This window comes from Odontesthes bonariensis, chromosome 15 (genome assembly GCF_027942865.1).
Source record: "Odontesthes bonariensis isolate fOdoBon6 chromosome 15, fOdoBon6.hap1, whole genome shotgun sequence".
Taxonomy (NCBI): domain Eukaryota; kingdom Metazoa; phylum Chordata; class Actinopteri; order Atheriniformes; family Atherinopsidae; genus Odontesthes; species Odontesthes bonariensis.
Window position 1 is genome coordinate 33,942,238 of NC_134520.1, and position 19,777 is coordinate 33,962,014.

At 42.5% G+C, this 19,777-nt stretch overlaps 1 protein-coding gene across 2 annotated transcripts in view; it reads right to left on the bottom strand.

Moving 5' to 3' along the window:
* tut4 (terminal uridylyl transferase 4) overlaps positions 1-19,777 on the bottom strand; it is a 39,157-nt gene that overhangs the window by 18,879 nt on the left and 501 nt on the right. For both annotated transcript variants that reach the window (XM_075486040.1, XM_075486039.1), the window contains exons 2-14: positions 16,115-16,662; positions 14,023-14,174; positions 12,142-12,258; positions 11,866-12,043; positions 11,605-11,693; positions 11,465-11,516; positions 11,295-11,364; positions 7,829-7,955; positions 7,523-7,642; positions 3,981-4,175; positions 1,864-2,038; positions 1,218-1,771; positions 56-206 (exon numbers count right to left, since the gene is read on the bottom strand). In XM_075486040.1, the coding sequence (XP_075342155.1) occupies positions 56-206; positions 1,218-1,771; positions 1,864-2,038; positions 3,981-4,175; positions 7,523-7,642; positions 7,829-7,955; positions 11,295-11,364; positions 11,465-11,516; positions 11,605-11,693; positions 11,866-12,043; positions 12,142-12,258; positions 14,023-14,174; positions 16,115-16,583 (2,449 nt within the window). In that variant the 5' untranslated portion in view covers positions 16,584-16,662. The remainder of the gene's footprint in view (positions 1-55; positions 207-1,217; positions 1,772-1,863; positions 2,039-3,980; positions 4,176-7,522; positions 7,643-7,828; positions 7,956-11,294; positions 11,365-11,464; positions 11,517-11,604; positions 11,694-11,865; positions 12,044-12,141; positions 12,259-14,022; positions 14,175-16,114; positions 16,663-19,777) is intronic.

The following is a 19,777-nucleotide window of genomic DNA, read 5'->3' on the forward strand; positions in this document are numbered from 1 at the left end:
AAAGTGATTTCAATGGCCCTTAGAAAAAAAAAAACATGCATTGTGGACAACGTACAGTAGCACAATTTGCAGAGTCCATCCAGGATGTCTCTGAATCGATCGTTCATGGGAGGCAGAGGCTTCAGCTCGATCTTCTTAAAGTCTTCGGGACAGTCGTCCTTCAGGTGGCCGTCTCGTTTGCAGATGCTGCACACAACAGTTGGAGGCTGCAACAAAAATCACATCCGCACGTTAAAGCCTGATTTATGGTCGTCTACGGAGAGCGACGGAGACTCGCGGAAACTCGCGGAGACCGCAAGGGTTGTGATTGGTCGGCTAACAGCATCATTTCCGGAATCACGGAATAAACTGATTGATGAGACCCCCCCTCTCCCACCTGTGTCAACTATTGTTTCAAGTTTGTGGGGGCGTGGCTTTGTGGGGTGGAGCTTAGCGGAGGTGACAGTTTCAAATCTTGCTAGCTCTCCAGGATTACCAACCATGCCTTTAAGGAGGCTGGCTGTGTTTTAAAACCACAGCACTAAAATGTTTACGTGTAAATAGGGATGCACCGATCCGATATTTGGGTCGGATATCGGTACCGATACTAAACCTCGGAGGTGAAAAAAGCGGATCGTTGCATCCCTACATGCAAACTGGACTTCTAAGAGAGGACATGTGAAAGATGAGGCACAGCTGCTTGCTCAGTGGAATTGATGAACACGATGCTCTGTACAGTGAAATTTGTTGGGAAAATATGGATCAATGGATTATTAAGAGGCTTTAAAGGTGATAAAGGAAGCTTTATAGGCTCAGAGAGGTACATAGCTGCCTTCTGTTCAGCCTGGACAACATCGCCAGCTCCGAGCGTCTCAAAACGTTAAATAAAAATCAGTTTTTTTTCTCTGGACCATAAGATCACTACATTTAAGCTCTTGAGAGTGTAAGCTAATTTAAATCTGTAGTTTTTGTGTTTAATTAGAAGTTAGAATGATCATTTGTCATTCTTGCTCACTCTTAACTTCTGTGTATCTGTGATTTTATGTGTCCGCTGGTTGTATAAAGACAATAAAACCCACTCTGATCTGGTTGTTGTTGTAGGTGTTGACTTTCAATTGCATCAATTGCACCTAGTTATAAACGCCTGTGCACATACTTATACACAGAACTTATGCACACAGCAAAGTGTAAATAAACTGGTAAATAGCTTTATAATGAACAGTGTGAATCAGAATTACCTTCCCACCAGTGAAAATCATCTTATCGAACACATAGTGCAGATCATCATCGGATGTAAGAGGCGCGTCCGTGTCTGAAACGCCGTCTTCCTCTTCCTCTTCTTCATCCTCCTCTTCTTCCTCCCCTTCCTCGTCACTGTCCAGCAGGCCATTGGGGGAGAAGGAGGGTTTGTTTCGTTCAGCGACCACCATGTCCGTCAGACGAGCATCTAAAGGCCTCTCGTCCTCTTTCCTGGACGGAGCGGTGCCGTCTTCGTCCTCGCTGTCGGACCCCTTGGCCTCCTTCGACCCCCGCGGCCCCCTCTGAGCGCTCCTACTGGTTCCACCTTTTCCGTCGTCCTCTTCTTTGTTCGCACGTGCTCCGTGCTTCCTCTCGGCTCCTTCCAGTTTGACGCCCTGCCTTTCTGCCTTCTTGTTTCTTTGGCGTGCCCCGCTGCCCCTCTTCTGGGGACAGGCAAAGTATTTGTAAGCTGTGCGGAAGCGCTCCTGGATGTACTCAAACACCATCTGACTGTTCAAGCTCCGAGCCACATTTCTCTTCAAGGCAAAAGGATCTAGAAAGTGGAAACAAAAGAAGACATAAAATGAATTTCTGAAGTTCTGCACAAACAGCGGGTTGAGTTTTCCCAACAGAAAGGTCTCCGACCTTCAATCGCAAGCCTGCGGCGAGGCCAGTTCTTCCCTTCCCTGGAGAGGAGCTCCTTTACGCGGATGCTGATGATGTATTCCTCAAGAGAAAACTCCAGTGTGTAGAAGCATAGAAGCTCCAACCATAGCTGGCCCAGCGACGCTGCTTTGGCCGGCTCCACAGTCAGGCGGCTCTTTAACAGAAACCAGCCCAGGTTGGTTAAACCCAGACAGAACTTGTAAAATAAGACACGTAAAAATACATTTGGTGGCAGCTAAAAAAAGCCATCATCAGGAAATGGCTGAAAACAGATGCACCTACAATGGAGGATTGGGTTCAGATAAATGCTCAATATCTATAGGATGGAGAAGCGGACTTTTTCAGCTAGACTACAAACCAATACCTTTAAGAGTCACTGGGAAAACGGGGTTGATTTTGTGTCTTCAATGAGAGCAGATTTTGTGCAGTAAAGACAATGTGAAGAGTAGATTATGTTTCCCCTCGGTTCAGGCTACAAACTTGTTCATTGTTCATATGTCTATTTGTTTTGTTCACCCTCCAACGAGAGAAAAAGGACTCAGCAAGAGACGTGAAAATAAGGACAGAAGTGGAAGAGAGTTCCATTTTACTCTACTGTAACTTTACTTGAGAATATATGTCTATCTATGGCTGTGTTCGAAACCGCATACTTCTCTTACTACTCCCACTAACTTTTTGAGTTAGTATGCGAGTTTGAGTAAGCGAGAAGTTCCCGGATGCATACTAGATTCTCCGAAATGTTGGGTATGCATCATGAGGTTACTACTCATACTCAAACTACCCAAGATGCAACGTAACGTGACGTCGCCGATCGTCATTTCCTGTCAAAACGGCAGTTTCAAGCTAGCTACAACGAGGGTAGGTTCACTTCCTGTTTTCAAAACAAAAGCCCCAATTGTATCGTAACGGCTTTCCCTATGATAAAAGGCAACGGGTATTTTATTTTGTGAAAATAACCGAAAGTGCGCTGCTCACTGCGGCTAGCTTTAGTAGCGCCGAATTCGTGGGAACAAAATTGTAAACAGCCGGTATTTTGTCAGGTTTTCAACACGTTGGGGATCTAAACGACTACTTTCTCACCTGAAAATGTTTCAAATGTTGCTAAAGTTTACAGAGTTTAGAGCTTAAGCGAAATCAGCTTCAGGCCGGCTGATTTCGGCTCGGGTAGGAGCGGAATGCATTGTGGGTAAACGCTTTGCATACTGTCTGATCGATGAGTATGTAGTATGGAATTATGTAGTATGTAGTATGCAGTATGTAGTATGTAGTATGTAGTATGTAGTATGCAGTATGCAGTATGTAGTATGCAGTATGCAGTATGTAGTATGCAGTATGTAGTATGTAGTATGCAGTATGTAGTATGTAGTATGCAGTATGTAGTATGCAGTATGTAGTATGTAGTATGCAGTATGTAGTATGCAGTATGTAGTATGCAGTATGTAGTATGCAGTATGCAGTATGTAGTATGCAGTATGTAGTATGCAGTATGCAGTATGTAGTATGCAGTATGTAGTATGTAGTATGCAGTATGTAGTATGTAGTATGCAGAATGTAGTATGCAGAATGTAGTATGCAGTATGTAGTATGTAGTATGTAGTATGCAGAAATGTAGTATGCAGTATGTAGTATGTAGTATGCAGTATGTAGTATGTAGTATGCAGTATGCAGTATGCAGTATGTAGTATGCAGTATGTAGTATGTAGTATGCAGAATGTAGTATGCAGTATGTAGTATGTAGTATGTAGTATGCAGAAATGTAGTATGCAGTATGTAGTATGTAGTATGCAGTATGTAGTATGCAGTATGTAGTATGCAGTATGCGGTATGCAGTATGTAGTATGCAGAATGTAGTATGCGGTATGTAGTATGTAGTATGCAGAAATGTAGTATGCAGTATGTAGTATGTAGTATGCAGTATGTAGTATGCAGTATGCAGTATGTAGTATGCGGTTTCGAACACAGCCTATGTCTCTGCTCCATGGTGGAGGAGTATGGGTTGTGTTCTATACGGGTGGAAAAATATATATGGAAATTGTTGATGGAATATTGATATATGGAATCAAAAAAAAAAAGACATGCACTGAATTACAACTCACCAGGCCCTCTGAATATTTAGTATCATTGGATTTATTCTGTTCCGCTTTGGACCTGCCTTCCCCTCTGGGCTCGTTTCGGTTCTCCCCTCGTCCGTCCGTGGAGCTCTGAGGTCTGTGCTCCCACTTCACGAACATGTCCAGCACGATTCCAGTCAGGTGGTATTCGTCCACGCGTTTCAGATCGAAGCCCTCCACCTGAAAGAGAAAAATGGGATGAATCAGCTCTGGCGCTCTTTTCTCAGAGCTGGTGGGGCTTTCAGCGGCGCGCCCTGTGTGGTCGTCGCGCTGAAGCTCGAGTTACCGCCGGCGTAAACATTCAGCTCGACGGGAAAAAGGAAACAAACTCCGCTCTGTTTGCCGTGTGAGTTTCATTTGAGCTGATCTGAGGTCAGTGGAGACCCCACGTCTCAGAGCAGAGAGCAATGATCATTCTTCGGTGACTTTGAGACCAAATTTGATTTTTCCTGACCGTTTCAGTCATTCACGACTGGCTGGGTGGTACAGAACACACTGATCTGACTGTACAGACTATTACTGTAATTACAGTTGACCCGTTCTGCTTTATTCTGGGTCAAAGGCTGTTTTAGACTGTGAACGTGTCACATTTCTCATCCTGCGAGTCCTTAATGACACAAGCTGCTTCAATGTGTTCTTTTGAGGTGAAAAAATGTAAATTTACTAGGGCTGGGCAACGATTCAAATTTTTCATCTAGTTCACATGATTTCCCTGATTAATTTTTACGCAAAATCCAAAAATGAATCCAAATGTAGTGTATAGCCTTTAGCATTTAGTTTTATTTTAAATGTGCTGCCATATGAATGAAAGTGCCATAACATTTGTTGTGCAAACACACTTTTAACATCAGCATCTTTCTGTAGTTTTTATGTAGAAGCCTCGCTCCACTGTCTGTTTCCTTGAATGACTTGCTGCTATCAGTTGTGTGTTTGGCCTTTAAGTGATATTTTAGACTGGAACTACTACGCTGAGAAGACAATTCAACTTGGCAGTGTTTACAGATGACTTTGGTTCTGTCGACTCCGCCGTCTGGAAGAACTTTAACATGAAAATGGCCGAGTAAAAGTTCCGTACCCTTCTCCATGTTTGGTGGATCCGCCGATTACTTTCTTTTCCGGTTCCACAGCAGACAGCAGCAGACTTTTACAAAATAAAAGCCTGTGAGCAACAGACTTACAAAATAAAAGCCTGTGAGCAACAGACTTTTACAAAATAAAAGCCTGTGAGCGACAGACTTTTACAATAATAAAATAAATAATAAAACAAGGGGTGGTCCGTGGCGTAGTGGGTTAAACAGGCGCCCCATGTACAGAGGCTATAGTCCTCGCTGTGCATCGGACGGCCCTGTGCTGCATGTTGTTCCCCCTCTCTCTGCCCCCTGCTTCCTGTCTCTCTGAACTTTCCTATCCATTAAAGGCAAAAAAGCCCCCAAAAATAATAATAATAATAATAATTAAAAAAAAGTGTTAATGGGCGATAAAATATTTATCGACGTTAAATAATCGACGAGTTAACGCAACAATAACGAGTTAACTCGCCCAGCCCTTAAATTGACCTAAATTCATCTGAACATAACAGAGGATTTATCGGTTTTTGGTTAATACTGTGAGCAGATGCATGCAGTGTTGGTTAAAGAGGTAATTTTATAGTACATCTGTGGAACTGTGAATATAAATAATAAGAATTATCATAATAATTTACAGAATAAAGTCATTTTCCCCTCATTATTATGGAAATGTATGCGGCAGAGTGCTGAAAAATAAGATCAACTCGACTGCAGAGACTCTCAGTGAAGGTTTTTTTCTGTTCCGTCCACAGGAAAGTAGAGAAAAACATCACCAACAAACCATGTTCCCTGACACAGCGGGAGTCTGTGCCACAGCATGACAAGACTGCAGCTCATCTTCATGCACCGCGTTAAACAGTCAGACGCTGAAAACAAGTGTCTCCTGCTTTAAATCGAGCCACAACAGGTAAAGGACTGAGGCTACTGAACATCGGAGTGTTAATAAAATCTGTCATTCTTAGCCAAACTTGTGTTTTTTTCTGGCTTCAAGCATTTACGATAGCTTCTCTGACTGTCATAACTGCAAAATAAGTTAATTCAACACATGTTTTTGTCCTGGATCAGCCAAAGGGGCACCAACCAAAATCCTGCTGATTCACACCAGCCTCACTCATCGCCACCAGTCGTCCCTTTTATCAGCTGCCAAACAGAAACTTAATACTGATCACTCAGAAGGACTGAAAAACCATGGCAAGAGGCCATTAAAGTATTTAAATCCACCTTTACATGTAATAGATTGAGAGTTACACAGTCTACACTTAACCCCTTACATACTAAATAAGATGGACCGTCAGGTTCCACCTCTGTGTAACAAGTGCCATAGAGGGGTAGGAACATATTACCATTACTTCTGGCAATGTAAACTGATAAAAAAGATTTTGGGGTACGATCTCACAGGAACTGAGCGGCATCTTTCAAGCAAAGGTGAGGAGGGACCCTGGCCTCTTCATCCTCCCCTCAATGGAGGCGACTCAAACCCGTTTGAAGTTCAAACTATGCGACACATTACTACTATTGGCCAGAAAATTTATTTTAATTAACTGGATCAATGCTAACCCCAATCACTGACCATTTTTGTCCAATTGGGGTGTTCTTTCTTCTCTAATTTCATACTGTAAATAGTCATAACTACAAAGTTTTCAATTATTTTCAAAAATGTAACCCTTTAAATACTGGTTTATATGATGTAAACGCCAATTTCTGTAAAAAAACAAAAAAAAAACAACACAATAACTGCTATATGTCAATGATCAGCAACAACATCGATTTTTAGGGATTTTTTATTTTTTTCCTATGTCTGATTTACAAAAAAAAAAAAAAACTCCTTAATTTATGAAATTTTTTGTCCCCTTTTAAAACAATTTCAATGATTTTGTGAAAAGTGAAAAGTCCTTCTGAGTGAAGATTTTGTGAAAAGTGCAGCAGACCGAAGTGCAGACGGCAGGCGGCAGCAGGCAGTGATACGAAGGGAGAGAAAATAGTGCCAAGCGATTGTGAGGTCTGACTTTTTCCTGGAGAACGATTTTGTGATGCAAATGTTTTACTCTTTTGAACGCATATTGTTTTGAGAAGCAAAACCCCAGCCAACTAGCCGGACTACCTTCATCAACACCAAAACGAGGCTGGAACTCTGCTCACAGGACGCAGCAGGGGGTAAGAAGATGTTCATAAATGATATTGCTGATATGGGATGTCATACAGCTTCATGTCAAAAGAGGCGAACTATCCCTTTAACTCGAAGATTTGCCTGCTTAGGATAGATGGATGGCAATATTTTACTGTTTTTTATCCATCTTTGTTACTGACATGATGGCAAAAAGTATATCTTGTGTTTCTGTTGAAAACCAATAAAAATCTGTTAAAAAATAAACAAATAAATAAATAAAAGGACTGAAAAACTTATTTTTCTGAGGAGAGTACACACAGAATGATGCAGGAGTCCCTGATAGAGTCACTCACCCAGCGGCCCAGATAGACGGGGAGGATGGGCTCCTTCCTCTGCTGCAGGAAGAAGATAACCATCAGGGCGAAGGAGTACGACGGGATGCCACCTTCAGCCTGGCAGTCGATGTGACACAACTGTGGGCACAGACGTTCTTTCAGGCCGTTGAGCTCAAACTTAAAAAACCAACTTCCCAGAATATAAAATCCTCACACTAAACGGGGGAACCATTATCAGCTCATTCCAACAAGAACATTCAGAAAAACACTCGGAAAACTGCGGACGAGCCATTTATCGCTGAGGTGTTTTTATCAAAGCCTTACCCGTGCCCAGTAGCGGAAGGCCAGCACCAGTGGAACCAGTCTGGGCTCCAGTTTGGCCAAGGCTGCCAAGTGATTGGTGGTGAGACAAGCGATGTCATTACCTGCACTCACTTTACACACCAGGCCGCTGTGCAGAAACAGAGGACGCAGAAGTCAAAGATGAAGACACAAACTGACACCAGCAGGTTTACTGTTCTGCTTATTAGAGGATAAAATGACAACTGTGTAAAACTATTGAGCAGACATGAATAATAAGCAGAGTTTGTTCAGTTCTGAGCAGCTTTAAAGTGAATCTCTGCTCGGGAGCAGGTCGTTTAGGCCATTGGCGTTTAGGCCGCAGTCGTTTAGGCCAACATAGGAGTCGTTCAGGCCAGGCTACCTGAGCAGCTGAAATCTTTATTATTGTACATTCGTTATTATTTGAAGTGGGTGTTTTATTTTGAAGACGGTTTGTGCAATTCCTCTTCCTTCCTTTCTTCACGTTCACCACTCGACATGTTTACACCGGTGCGGCAGTCACTGACGATGTAAGTTATGTTCATACTGATGTGAAATGAATGTGTACATGTTACTTACCTTTCTGATAGTGTTTTCTTGCTCCTGGTGTGTATTTGCACTCTTTAAAATGTCCGTTTCTGCTCGTTAGCATGATCGCGATTTAGCATTGTTAAGCTAACCGAATTTGTATTATACAGCATTATTGTCCAATGAATGTGGCAATGCGGATGATTATTTCCACAATTTTATGAATTTATAAATCACCATTTATTAAATAAAAAAACGTTTCCACACTAAAGTTGGTTATTAAATAATTTTCCATAGATATATAGGCTACCCAGACAGACCAGTAGAGCTGACTTATATCTTATAATAACGAATGTACAGTAATAAAGATTTCAGCTGCTCAGGTAGCCTGGCCTAAACGACTCCTCTGTCGGCCTAAACGACTGCAGGGGGGGCTAAACGACTGCGGCCTAAACGCCAATGGCCTAAACGACCTGTATCCCTCTGCTCTGAGCTCCTTTCTCCTCCAACGCAGCCTGAACCCTCTCAGATGAGCTTTCTGTCCTTTCTTTAAGGAGTCTTCAGGAATAGTTCTCCAGGCTTCTTGAAGGACATCCCAAAGCTCTTCTTTGGATGTGGGCTGCCTTTTGTTCCGTTCTCTGCCAACATGATCCCACACTGCTTCAGTAATGTTGAGCTCCGGGCTCTGGGGAGGATTCATCCCTCCATCAGACCTGCTGCCACTGATTTTCAGCCCACTTCTTGTGTCCTTTGGCACAGCTCAGCCTTTTCTCCCTGTTTCCCTTCCTTAAGAACGGCTTCCTGACAGCCACCCTTCCATGGAGCCCATTTCTGATGAGGCTTGGGCCAACAGCAGATGGATCAGCTGAAGGTCCAGATGCATCTCTCAGCTCCTGTGTCAGGTCTTTGCTGGATGTTTTCCTCTTTCTTAAGGACATCACTTTCAGATCCTGTTCATCTGCTGGAGATAGCTCTTTAGGCCTGACACTTCTTCTTCTGTCCTCCACTTGTCCAGTTTCCTCAAATGTTTTAAGGACACTCTGCACACCATGCTGAGATATGCCAAGTTTTCAGCTCACAGCTCTTTGGGAATCACCTTGTTGCTGCAGAAATCCTGTTTTCTGTCTGTCACACTGTGTTATCTTTGCTGTTTTTCACACATGCAGCTAAAGAAATGGGAAAAAATCTTAATTCCAGTCTAAAACCTACAAAGAGCTTCTAGATTATTCATTTCTGGTGGCATAAAACAGTTTAATCATTTCATTTATATTGATCGTTCCATAATTAGTCATTACATATCTTATATTCCTATTTTAAGCTTTAAATTGAATCTTATTTAATTTTTTTTTATGTTGTATAGCATATAATTCTTATTATTATCTGTTTTTTTCCTACTTTTAGACGTGATAACGTTCATTATTTTGGGATCAGGATTTTTTTTAACTGAATTTCTTATATTAATTTGACTCTTTTGGTAACTGAAAACAGTTTTAATGTAAATGTACAAAAAAGTTGAAACTATGAAGCTGTTTTTCACAGATGCAGCTAAAGAAATGGGAACAAATGATGTGTCTCTGTGACAGGCTGCTGGGAACAAAGTGCCCAAAGATCCAGTTTAAAATGGCTTCTTTGCTAAGTTGTGTCATGCCTTTGAGTTTTTGCCATGTTTCTCACAGTTTCTGTTGCCCTGCCATCACCTTCACTCACATCACCTGTGTTTTTCCCCCACAGCTGCACTCACTCACCAATCACTCCCTCAATATTTAGTTTCCAGGTTTCCAACGCACCAGCGCCAGATCACCGTTACTCAAGTCTATCGAGTCAGGTTTCTTCTTTTGTTTTTTTCATAGTTTTTAGGTTTTTTTAAAGTTTTATTTTGGATATCTGCACCCGTGTCCTGTTTCCACGCCACGCATCACCACTCATCGTAACAAATTGTCTGTTATATGGAGAAAATGGTGCAAGAACTGGACTGGAAATGAGTGAAAAAGCAGCCAATGTCCAAAGAAAAACTTTGAAAGACCTTCAGAAGATCAGATTTATTGTCATGCATACACATGAAATTTGTCCTCTGCTTTTCATCCATCCAGGTTGGCCCTTGTGGACACACTCATGCTGTGTTCGAAACCGCATACTTCCATACTGCATACTCATCGATCAGAAAGTATGCAGAGCGTTTACCCACAATGCATCTCGCTCCTGCCCGAGCTGAAATCAGCCGGCCTGAAGCTGACTTCTCTTAAGCTCTAAACTCTGTAAACTTTAGCAACATTTGAAACATTTTCAGGCGAGAAAGTAGTCGTTTAGATCCCCAACGTGTTGAAAACCTGACAAAATACCGGCTGTTTACAATTTTGTTCCCACGAATTCGGCGCTACTAAAGCTAGCCGCAGTGAGCAACGCACTTCCGGTTATTTTCACAAAATAAAATACCTGTTGCCTTTTATCATAGGGAAAGCCATTACCATACAATTGGTGCTTTTGTTTTGAAAACAGGAAGTGAACCTACCCTCGTTGTAGCTAGCTTGAAACTGCCGTTTTGACAGGAAATGACGATCGGCGACGTCACGTTACGTTGCGTCTTGGGTAGTTTGAGTATGAGTAGTAACCTCATGATGCATACCCAACATTTCAGAGAATCTAGTATGCATCCGGGAACTTCTCACTTACTCAAACTCGCATACTAACTCAAAAAGTCAGTAGGAGTAGTAGTAGAAGTATGCGGTTTCAAACACAGCCTCAGACTGATGCCATTCACAGAGCATGGGGGGTACGGTGCCTTGATCAAGGGCATCTCGGCCGTGACACCCCTCCACCACCTCGTCACGGCCGAGGTCAGAAAACCTGGAATACTTCTGTTTAGGACTTCTTGGGGCGGCTAAAGACTTTTGCACAGTACTGTATGTTTATATTCACAAAAAAAAGCTTCTTTTACACTTACTTGCTAATATCCCGACAGAACACAGCAGGAACTTTGGCATGAAAATCTGACTCGACCTCAGAAAATTCAGCTGCAGGAGAGAAAAGCAAAGCAAAGGAAGATTTAAAAAGACTCGTACCCTGCAGGTTTAAGGAACTTATGTTAAAATAAATACACTCAGCAAAACTTACGGCTGTTTTTAAGGATTTCAAGCACTTTAATCAGGACTTCAGGTTGTGTCATCTGAGCAGAAAACATAACAGATTAAGATCATCGAATATGAGCTGAAAAAAATGTAGTTTTATTTAGTGGAACGGGAGCGGCGGCTTACAGTGGAAGGGTAAGTGACATCGATGTTGATGTCACTCGTCTTGAAGGCAAAACGGGTAAGACAGGAACCGTAGAGACGGAGGGAACAAGCTGGGGAATAAACAAGGTCAGATATTGGAAAATATAAAATATTTACACTTAAACTGGAGTCTACATCAAAAATCATCCTGAAAATAGCTCAACTTTAGAACCGACTGTGAAGATCATTAAGAATCTTAACGCTAATAGCAGCAATCGGCGTACAGACAGCAGAGCATCCAACCTGAGAGGTGCCTCTTTATGATCTCCTCCATCCTGGTGACCACTGCCCTCCGGACCTCGGAGTCCTCCTCCGAGATGCCCTGCTGCCGGGCAGTTTCCAGGATGACGGCGTCCACGGCCCTCATCTGGGCGGCGGCGGGCGGCGGCAGAGCACGCAGCTCGTTCTCTTCCTGCTTTTCCTGACGCGCCACAGCCAGAACGAGACACTTCTTTACTATTCTAATGAGGGCCGGCACCCCAAAAAAAAAAAACCTGCAGAGAGCTGAAACTCACGTACCATTATGTTCTTCTTGTGTCGCTTCTCCTTGATGTGTTTGTGCGCCCCTTGGATGTTCTCAATGTGCACAGAACAGAGCTTGCATAAGTATTGATAGTTTGGGTACTCGGGGGACTGCTGTGAAAACAAAGAGAGGCAAAGGCGATCAGTTTGTGTTCTCACACAGCTTTTAACCCCACCAAACAAAGCCCCCCTGTACAGGAAACACACACCGGGAGTGATTCCAGAGGACAAACAGAGAAAACTCAGTCAAAGAGTGACACCAAAAGGCCATATTTACGAGTTTAGCATCCAGAAATGAGTTCATCTTCTCACTGGAATTTCAATTTGTGCTGACAAAAGCAGCTCTTCCAGAAAATAGTTATTTGTACTGGCAAGCAGAAATATGGCGTGTTCCCCTCTGAGACACATCTTAGCAAAAAAAACCCAGAAACTGTGAATTTGCATATTCTATGTTGCAAGAGTTTAAAAACGTGTTGAAATGGGTCCTCGACTTGTGTCGTAAAATCTCTGTTTGTGTCTCACAGGAGCAGCTTCCACAACAAGGAACAAACTGGACCGCGACTCAATTTCAAACTTGTCTCAGCCTGTGTTCCAAACCGCATACTTCTCCTACTACTCATACTGACTTTTTGAGTTAGTATGCGAGTTTGAGTAAGCGAGAAGTTACCGGATACATACTAGATTCTCTGAAATGTTGGGTATGCATCATGAGGTTACTACTCATACTCAAACTACCCAAGATGCAACGTAACGAGACGTCGCCGATCGTCATTTCCTGTCAAAACGGCAGTTTCAAGCTAGCTACAACGAGGGTAGGTTCACTTCCTGTTTTCAAAACAAAAGCACCAATTGTATCGTAATGGCTTTCCCTATGATAAAAGGCAACGGGTATTTTATTTTGTGAAAATAACCGGAAGTGCGTTGCTCACTGCGGCTAGCTTTAGTAGCGCCGAATTCGTGGGAATAAAATGGTAAATAGCCAGTATTTTGTCAGGTTTTCAACACGTTGGGGATCTAAACGACTACTTTCTCACCTGAAAATGTTTCAAATGTTGCTAAAGTTTACAGAGTTTAGAGCTTAAGAGAAATCAGCTTCAGGCCGGCTGATTTCGGCTCGGGCAGGAGTGAAATGCATTGTGGGTAAACGCTCTGCATACTGTCTGATCGATGAGTATGCAGTTTCAAACACAGCCTGTGCTGGTAATAAGGCCATCATGAATATTAGGGCAGAGCAATTTAATCGACATTTTGTTTCCCGATAAAGTGTCAATTTATTTTATTTTTTTTAAAGCAAACTTTATTGAAAAGTCAGACGTTACAATTAGTGAAAACACAGAACTCGTGCTGCAACTAGTGACTATTTTAATAGTCGACGAGTCACCGACTATTGAAACCGTTAGTCAACTAATCGGATAATTATTATTTTTTTCTTAAATTTAGCGTAAAGTTGCTTTAATTATGTGGCAAATGATAATAAACACAAGAAAGATCGGTACTTCAATGAAACATGCATCTTTTATTCAACTTTGCTGCTGATTCATACAAAAAGTAAATAAAAATTTCCTAAATCTAAAAACCAATTAGGCACAGTGCTCGGTTCCTTCCTGTTGCCTTTCTAACGGTTTCCAGCATCAATCAACCTGGTCACACTTATGTGTATATTACACAGCAGGGGCGTGTGAGCTGCTGTGGTCACATTAACGGGCGAATATGCACGGCAGCGGTGGGTTAATCTGACACAAGACCGTCTGTTCAGAGGAATCTGACAGACTGTGAAGTCAAATAAACAAATAAATAACTTTCCCAATTTTTAGTTTTTAAAGAGAAAAAAAAAAGCAGCAAATGGCCACAACAAAGCGTTCAGGAATGTTTCCTTACTTTCAGCAGTCTGTGGATGTAGTCTCTGTAAAGGCGCTCCTCCGCCTGTCGGAGGCCCAGCTGCTGCTCCGTGAGGAGCCCTTCCTCCGCGGTGGGCCTCACCTCGGCGGCCTCTTCGGCCTCTTCGTGCATCAGAGCCGCAGCTTTCCCCACTAAAGAGATAAAACCGTTAACCAGAGACGACATTTGGTTCAGAAGCTTTAACCTTGTAGCACCCAAGCATATGAATAATCATTGAAAAAAATCATTTAGGCTCTTCTTGCATCTTTTTGGGAGGGAATAAACCAATATTTTTGGAATTGGGCTATTTTTGATCATTTTAGGCAATGTTGCATATTTGCAACTGTGGGCTTTCCTGATTTAATTTTGTAATAATACAATTTGGAGACCTTTAAAAAAAAAAAAAAAAAAATCAAATAATGTAATGTAAATAAAAATATAATGTAAACTAGAAAGCTTCAAGCAGCTGTATGCGAGACCGAGCTGTGCGTACGTTGGGATGTGAGTACGTTGGGATGTGCGTACGTTGGGATGTGCGTACGCTGGGATGTGCGTACGCTGGGATGTGCGCACGTTGGGATGAGAGTACGCTGGGATGGCGTACGCTGGGATGTGAGTACGCTGGGATGGCGTACGCTGGGATGTGCGTACGCTGAGATGTGCGTACGCTGGGATGTGCGTACGCTGGGATGTGCGTACGCTGGGATGTGCGTACGCTGGGATGTGCATACGTTGGGATGTGCGCACGTTGGGATGGCGTACGTTGGGATGGCGTACGCTGGGATGGCGTACGCTGGGATGGCGTACGTTGGGATGTGCGTACGTTGGGATGGCGCACGTTGGGGTGGCGTACGCTGGGATGTGCGTACGCTGGGATGTGCGTACGCTGGGATGTGCGTACGCTGGGATGTGCGTACGCTGGGATGTGCGTACGTTGGGGCATGCGCTGGACACCGTAGTCGCGCAGCTCTGCTCACACGCATAATACCCTCTGCGTATGTACGAGCAAATAATAACTCCAATGCGGAGAGGTTTTTGAAAATTTCTAGGGGGCGCCACTGAGCCATTTTGCTCCGCCAAAACACGATACCCTTTACTTACGTACGAGGTAGACAGGGTGGACGTGTGTGCCAAGATTCATGACTTTGCGATGATGATGATGATAAGGCTTTCAAATCACAAACGCCATCACACAATTTTCATCGCCTTGCCACGGCCACGCCCTTTGAGGTTTGAAAAAGTTTCTCCATGATTCTTTGCCCCCCTAGCGTAAGAGTAACCTGGCCAAGTTTGGAGCTGTTACATTTAAATCTGTAGGAGGAGTTTGTTAAAATGCAAGGTGTGAGGAAAATAAAGACGTTTCCAACCCCCAGCAGGTGGCGCTACAGATGAATGGCACTATGATAATATGTACGCGTTCAGGCTGGTTCCAGCATTCACCGTATGAAGTTTGGGACAGATTGGATAATATATGTGGGAGTTATATGCGACTTAATTTTTTGTGGCGAGTGATGGCGAGTCATCGAACTTTGAGGCGTCGCCACGGCCACGCCCTTTAAGTTTTGAAAAAGTTGCCCAATGATTTTTTTACCCCCATGTCTTAAGAGTAACCTGGCCAAGTTTGAAGCTTGTAGCATTAAATCTGTAGGACGATTCGATCATATGCAAGGCGTGGAATCGGGCAAAAATAGCACAAAAACGCACCTTCCATCCAAAATGGCCGCCTTCCTGTGGACGTGGGACCATGGCGGTATGAGACTTTTTTGTGCGTCTGGGCGTGATGAATGAGTGTACCGAATTTCGTCATCCCACGCGAAACTAACTCCAATGCGGGGACTATTTTTAAGCATTATAGGGGGCGCTACAGAGTCAATGAGCGACTCCCAAAAACATAAAGTTTAGATTCTTTCATGTCGTCGACTGGCACGTGGAGCTTGCTAAATTTCATGAGTTTTCGAGCACCTTTTGCAAAGACGGAAGAATAAACCTTACAGATACAATAGGGTCCTTGCAGTTTCACTGCTCGGTCCCTAATAAATAATGTAAATAAATAAAAAGCTACAAGGTTAACCATCTCAGGGGAGACACCCACCGTGTGACTTTTCCTTTTCCTTCGCTGGAGCTCCAGTGGAGCCCTTGGCCGGCCCGGCGTGGCCCCGCTCAGGTGTGCCAGGTGCAACAGGAGAGCTGATCTCTCTGTTGGCTGAGGAGCTGCTGTCAGCAGAAGCCTGCGCCGCCAGCTGCTGTTGAGAGCTCGCCGCTCTTCCTTTGCCTCTCTCCCCAGAACTTGTTCTTCCGGTGAGTCTGGTCAGTCTGGAGGGCCGTCCCCTCTTCTTGTCCAGGGGGTTATCCGTAAAAGTCTTGCCTGGACCACCACTCACCTGGCCGCCTGTGTAATAGTCCTCCTTCGCAGCGGTGAGGTTTTCTTTGCTGCGTGGTGCAGACTTGGTCCTCTCTCGCTGCACAGAGGTCTCTTTATTCGACTTCTGGGTGGACAAAGCCCTGGCTCCTCTGGACTGAGGCTGCTTGAGCGACTTCACGGGACTGACTGAATCATCCATCCCTCCTGTCCTGCTGCTCTTTCCCTGGCGGAGTCAACACCACAAAGAATACGGCCAGGGAGGCAGGACACCTAAAAATCTGTGTAATGAGAGAAAATTATAGCAATCAGTCCGACTAGGAAGAAAAAAACATCTTTCTGTGTCGTCTGAAGGCAACAAACTAAAAAGCTGGATGGAACCTAGAAAGTTTATCCTACAGAAACAACCAAACGTTCACATATAAACACCACAGAATGTCTGAAATATGCATTAAATACTGTTCAAACGTCTTGAGCCACCCTTCAGCTCTTTATACGTTTGCACATGGAAGTGAGAGCAGTAACTTATTGAAACACATGCAAACATAAACCCAGAATCTGAGGCAGAAGCAGAGTTAGTTCAGTTCTGAGCAGCTTTAAAGTGAATATCAGCCTGAACCCTCTCAGACGAGCTTTCTGTCCTTTCTTTAACCCTCCTGTTGTCTTGCGGGTCCAAAGTGAGCCACTACCATGTTTAGCTGTAGAGAAAATACCTTAAACTATCTTTTTCCAACCTGAAATTGTATAACTTTTCCCAAAGGGAGCCCATCATTAGAAAAAGTCATACTTTATTTTTGTTTATGTTTCCATGTGGGCTGTACACCACTAGGGTACAAAGATTGTCTTATGGGTCATTTCTGACCCGTGAATTATAAAAACATTTAAACACCAGAAAAAAGTTCACTGTTTATTTCCCCTTTCAATATAATTAATTCAGAAGTAATCACTTCACATTTATATAATAGCAATAATAAACCTTTATTATGTAAAAGAAAATTGAGAAAACAAGAAAACTGTTGGTCCAACTGACAGTTGGACAGTAATCCTGAAAACTGGTGATTGTCTTTTTGTATTGTGCAACAAAAAATACATGACAATAAAAAAATGTATTGAATTGAGTTGAATAGATCAATAACAGGTGGTTTCATCATACAAAATACATTTTGGATTTAAAATTCAATTAAGTTGCTTTATTTCGGGGCTTTGGTTGGGCGGGTCAGGGGAGTAAACACAATGTTAAGACCGCACAAAGGGTTAAGGAGTCTTCAGGAATAGTTCTCCAGGCTTCTTGAAGGACATCCCAAAGCTCTTCTTTGGATTCTTCGGCTTCTTGACAGCCACCCTTCCATGGAGCCCATTTCTGATGAGGCTTGGGCCAACAGCAGATGGATCAGCTGAAGGTCCAGATGCATCTCTCAGCTCCTGTGTCAGGTCTTTGCTGGATCTTTTTTTTTTTCCTATGGGGAGGATTCATCCCTCCATAAGACCTGTTATGACTGATTTATTTATTTTTTAATTATCAGGTACAAGAACTGGCCTGAAAATGAGTGAAAAATCAGCCAAATGTCCAAAGAAAAACTTTAGAAATACCCTCAGAAAGCCTGGAGAACTGTTGCCCAAGAACACTCTAAAAGATTAGAAGAAAGTCTGGCAGCTCGGAAGGAAACATAAAGGAAATGAGGGATGATGTAAGACTTTTGCACAGGACTGTTGTAAAGGGCAAGAATATAAATACATTTATCCTAAAATAAACTATAAGCAAAGAGAGGTTACGTTAGGACAAGAGGGATACGGGAGCAGTACCGTAACAACCGACTGTCTTTCTCGATTACTCTGTGGAGCAATTTGTTGTGGGGTCACTAAATAATGGAAAAGAAATCCACCCTTACTGACATGTGGACAAACGCACGCTCGACAGTAAACTGTGTTTCCAAGTGCACAAGCATCGTGGTTATGATTGGATTTGAGATTTAAGAGGATCTTTGTTTTGAGTTGCTCAAATACTTGTGGTCTTATCCCAGAAACTTGGTTATCCGTATGCTACCTTGAGTAAAAAAAACAGGATACTGTGACGTATAAACACTTTATACGGGTTTCTGAACTGTCAGAAAGGTGAATGATGAATTATTAAACAAAACTGTGCAAATATGATCAGAAACCTGGATTTTTATCTGTAAAAGGAAATAAATAACCAGCTTTTGCATGTTACATGTAATCACCGTAACCTGAATATGATCAAAATCTTCATATTTACATAAAAAACACACACACTAAATGACATAAAAACAGGGAAACAAGTATATATTCAGCCTGCAGTGGGTTTTCTTTAGTAATCAGCCATTCAAATAACCACATTTATTATTTAACTGATGCATAAAAGCTCTAAGATGACGCCTCTTTTTATCCTTATTGTTTTGGTCTCATCATACTAGCACACCAGAGGCCGTACACTGACCTCGCCTGTAATACAGCGATAAATGATAACAGCTCAGATCCTATTACACATGAAAATGTCTCACAGGTGTTTCTGGGCTGTTAGTCAGACATAACAAACAACACCGGTATATTTTATAAAGTAGCATCAACACATTGTTGACACACAGACTGTTGTGTTCTTTACTAAATTTTTATTAGACATGTTTCAGTAACACAGAGTCCACTCGTGTTATACAAACATCTGGAATTTAGTAACAGCAAGCACATGTATGACACTAGACATGCAGTGGGAAAGTATTTTACATGACCTAAAGTGAGGTCAAAAGCTTTAAAAAGAACAGTGATTTATTTATAGGGGCATGCAGGAATGGAATCAGCTTCCAAAACCCATTTCACAAATTGATGGTAAATCTTTGTTTAAAAAGACCTTAAAAAAGTTCCTGCGGGCCTTGGGGACAGATTTAGTATGTATGGAACTATCATGACTGGATTAGATGGAAGCAAACTGTGTTTTTATGTTCTGGATTTCATGTAATTTGTAATGGAATTGAGAATTTTGATTAATGCATTATATATAATGTACTCAATGCCATGAAATTATTTTTTGTACAGTACTTTATTTGTAATGTATTTCGATGAGGTCCCCAGGAAGAATAAGCGGCAGCTTGCTCCAGCTAATGGGGCTCCTAATAAATAAACAAATAAATAAACATAAAAGCAACGTAATTTGAACGTAATCGTTTGGTGCAGCTTTAAGATTGTTAGGAAACGGTTTCCAGTAAACCTTTTAAAATGACGGCAGTTCCATTTAACCAGAAACGAAAGTGGACCAAACACACACCTCTCACGCAGAGGACCAGAAAGCAGGCTCACGTACTTCTGTCTTAATGCTCAGTGTTTATAATTAACTTTGGGTGGCAGTTAACGGCTGTTTACCGGAGACAGACGCGACTAAGTTGT